The sequence below is a fragment of the Otolemur garnettii genome, unplaced genomic scaffold, assembly GCF_000181295.1.
Source record: "Otolemur garnettii isolate 467f Iridium unplaced genomic scaffold, OtoGar3 scaffold00013, whole genome shotgun sequence".
In the NCBI taxonomy this organism is placed as follows: Eukaryota; Metazoa; Chordata; class Mammalia; order Primates; family Galagidae; genus Otolemur; species Otolemur garnettii.
This window is the reverse complement of record NW_003852408.1, coordinates 6,096,956-6,099,420: the sequence shown is the minus strand read 5'-3', so window position 1 is coordinate 6,099,420 and position 2,465 is coordinate 6,096,956. Positions and strand designations below refer to the sequence as shown.

Genomic DNA, 2,465 nt, shown 5'->3' with positions numbered 1-2,465 from the left:
CCAGGAACACCCAACACTGCCCTGATGGCTGTGAGGACTCTCCCACACTGAGAACACCCAAAACTGCCCTGATGGCCGTGAGGACTCTCCCACACTGAGAACACCCAAAACTGCCCTGATGGCCGTGAGGACTCTCCCATACCAGGAACACCCAACGCTGCCCTGATGGCCAGTACAGGGTCCTGTCTTCTACCCTTCTGAGTGGACTGGTCTCAAACGGGGTCTATGATGGTCTCATGGCCATTTCGATGAACCTAGGAAGCCCCCCCCCCCCACAGCTCATAGTTTTCCACCTCATGGAAAAACCATTTATAAATAATCGCTGCTCAGAAGACGACTGAGGATAACACCTGGCCTGGTTTCTGTGATACTGTGAGCATTCAGAAATACTTCAAATACCTGAGAGAGTTTAAGTTCCTAAGCATTGGATGGTGTTGCATACTCATTTCTTTTATGTCCTGTGTTTCCTACACATGGTGTCCACCCAAACACAGTTCTCTTTGAAATCTGCAGAAATATCATTTATCAGCAGGGTTTCCCATCAGCCAATGTGCCAACATGGTAGATTTGCCCATCCTGTCTTGCTACTTCTCCTCAGTGCACCAGGAAACAGAACGGAAGCTAATTATCACGAACTACCTATCCTCACCCTATAGAGTCAACCTAGTAGAACTAAAATCACTGGGGGCTGTGTAAGAGGCAAAGGTCCCTAAAGAAAATAAACACCATGTGAATGATCCAAATGCTGAGGACAGAAAGTCTCTCTGTGACTCAGCTGCCACTGAGGATCCCAGACTATCTCCAATTAGGCCATCCTTTTATAACGATTCTCTTCTGGTGGTGGGGAGCCCACAGTGATTCTGACTTGCAACACGTCCACACTTACAGAGTTGCAGATTAGTAAATGGAGAAGGGGGAAAGAGATGCCTGTGTGATCAGATCAGAAAGTGAAATTCTACGGCAGGAGAGGAATTGGACATACTGGGGGCCCTGGGTCTCCTTTCTCTCCGGCATGTCCATCCCGACCATGTCGTCCCGGCTGCCCTGGAAATCCTGGGGGTCCATCAGGACCTCTTTCTCCTTTGTGCCCTAGGAACAGAGGCCAAAATATATTCAAGTTATTATCAACAGGGGGTGAAGCAGAAAGACACAGGGGACAAAAGACAGAGACAATGGCCTTGACTCTGGACTGGTAGCGTCTCCTCTGAGCGTCTGAGTTGCCCAAAGGCACACACAGCTTGCCAAAGCCAGAGGGAAATGTGACAGCTGCCAAACCCAACTGAGTCTCTTTCTTTGGGAAATGCTCCTTTGCCCTTTCCAACAATGAAGCAGTGTGTGGAGGTGCCAATCACAGAATCTTCCTACACCTGTGTGATGCCAAACTTAGGCCTCTAACACCCAACTGTAGTAAACAGGGAATGGTTCCCAGCTGAGAATGTATCCTAAACTAATCAATCCCTTCTGAAATTAATTTTCTAACTGAAGCTGACAAAATAGTGCTCTCTTCATCTCTGGTTGTAAGACCTTGAAGCCACCTCCCAATGCCACAGCAGGCCTGACTCTTGTCCCCTTGAAAATCCTATTTCCAATCTTTCACATCTTTTTTAGGTAAGTCAACAAATTATTTTTTTAAAAAATTTTAAAAACCTACTTCAATCTGAGTCTCTGTCACTTACAACTAAGACATTGTGGACTAATACAAAACGATACTGTGATGTGGTGAATAAACACCAGGTAAGACAAAGGGAAGGCTTGCTTCAAACCCAAGTTCACGTCAGTGAAGATGTGACTATGTGGCTAAAGGAATATTTACATGTTTTCAAATAAGAGACAAGGGATTTGCCTCATATGACTCTATGAAAGGAAGACAATATTTTTAAAGCATTCTCAAGAATCCTAACTTATAAAGAATTGATCTATGGCCACAGGAGAAATTAGTGCAAGAGGATGGTCTACGGATCACTCCTATTCTGCAAGGAGCTAAGAGTTACGCTGACCTTTAACTCTTGGTACGACTGTGTCGCCCTTTTCTCCTTTGTTGCCAGGTAGTCCTGAGGCACCAGGTTTTCCCTGATTGAAAAATGAAAGCAACAAATTAGATTAATTGTGATGGGCCAACCAAAAGTTACACTTGTGCATATCAAAACTCTCTCTTCTTCCCTCTTAAATACCTTATTAAGGATTCTGGCTTGGCAATCTTCATCTTATCTTCTTCTTTGGCATTTAAGGTGGTTCTACCTTACAAAATCAGTAAAACCTGCTATAATCTAAATAGGGTCTGTGCCTGAGTTAATAGAAATGTATCAATGTCAATTTCCTGGTTTTAACAAAGTCCTGTGGTTTTATAAGTTGTCACTGGTGCAAGCTGAATGGGCAGAAGGGAATTCTATCTTATTATGAAACCCCTTCTAAATCTTCAACCATCTCAAATAAAAATTTGTAATTGAAGAGTTTTTTTTCTATTA

At 43.8% G+C, this 2,465-nt stretch overlaps 1 protein-coding gene across 1 annotated transcript in view; it reads right to left on the bottom strand.

The window, feature by feature from the left end:
* COL4A4 (collagen type IV alpha 4 chain) overlaps positions 1 to 2,465 on the bottom strand; it is a 104,661-nt gene that overhangs the window by 49,294 nt on the left and 52,902 nt on the right. Inside the window, exons 22-23 of the mRNA XM_003784892.2 lie at positions 1,998 to 2,070; positions 983 to 1,089 (exon numbers count right to left, since the gene is read on the bottom strand). Of these exons, the coding sequence (XP_003784940.1) occupies positions 983 to 1,089; positions 1,998 to 2,070 (180 nt within the window). The remainder of the gene's footprint in view (positions 1 to 982; positions 1,090 to 1,997; positions 2,071 to 2,465) is intronic.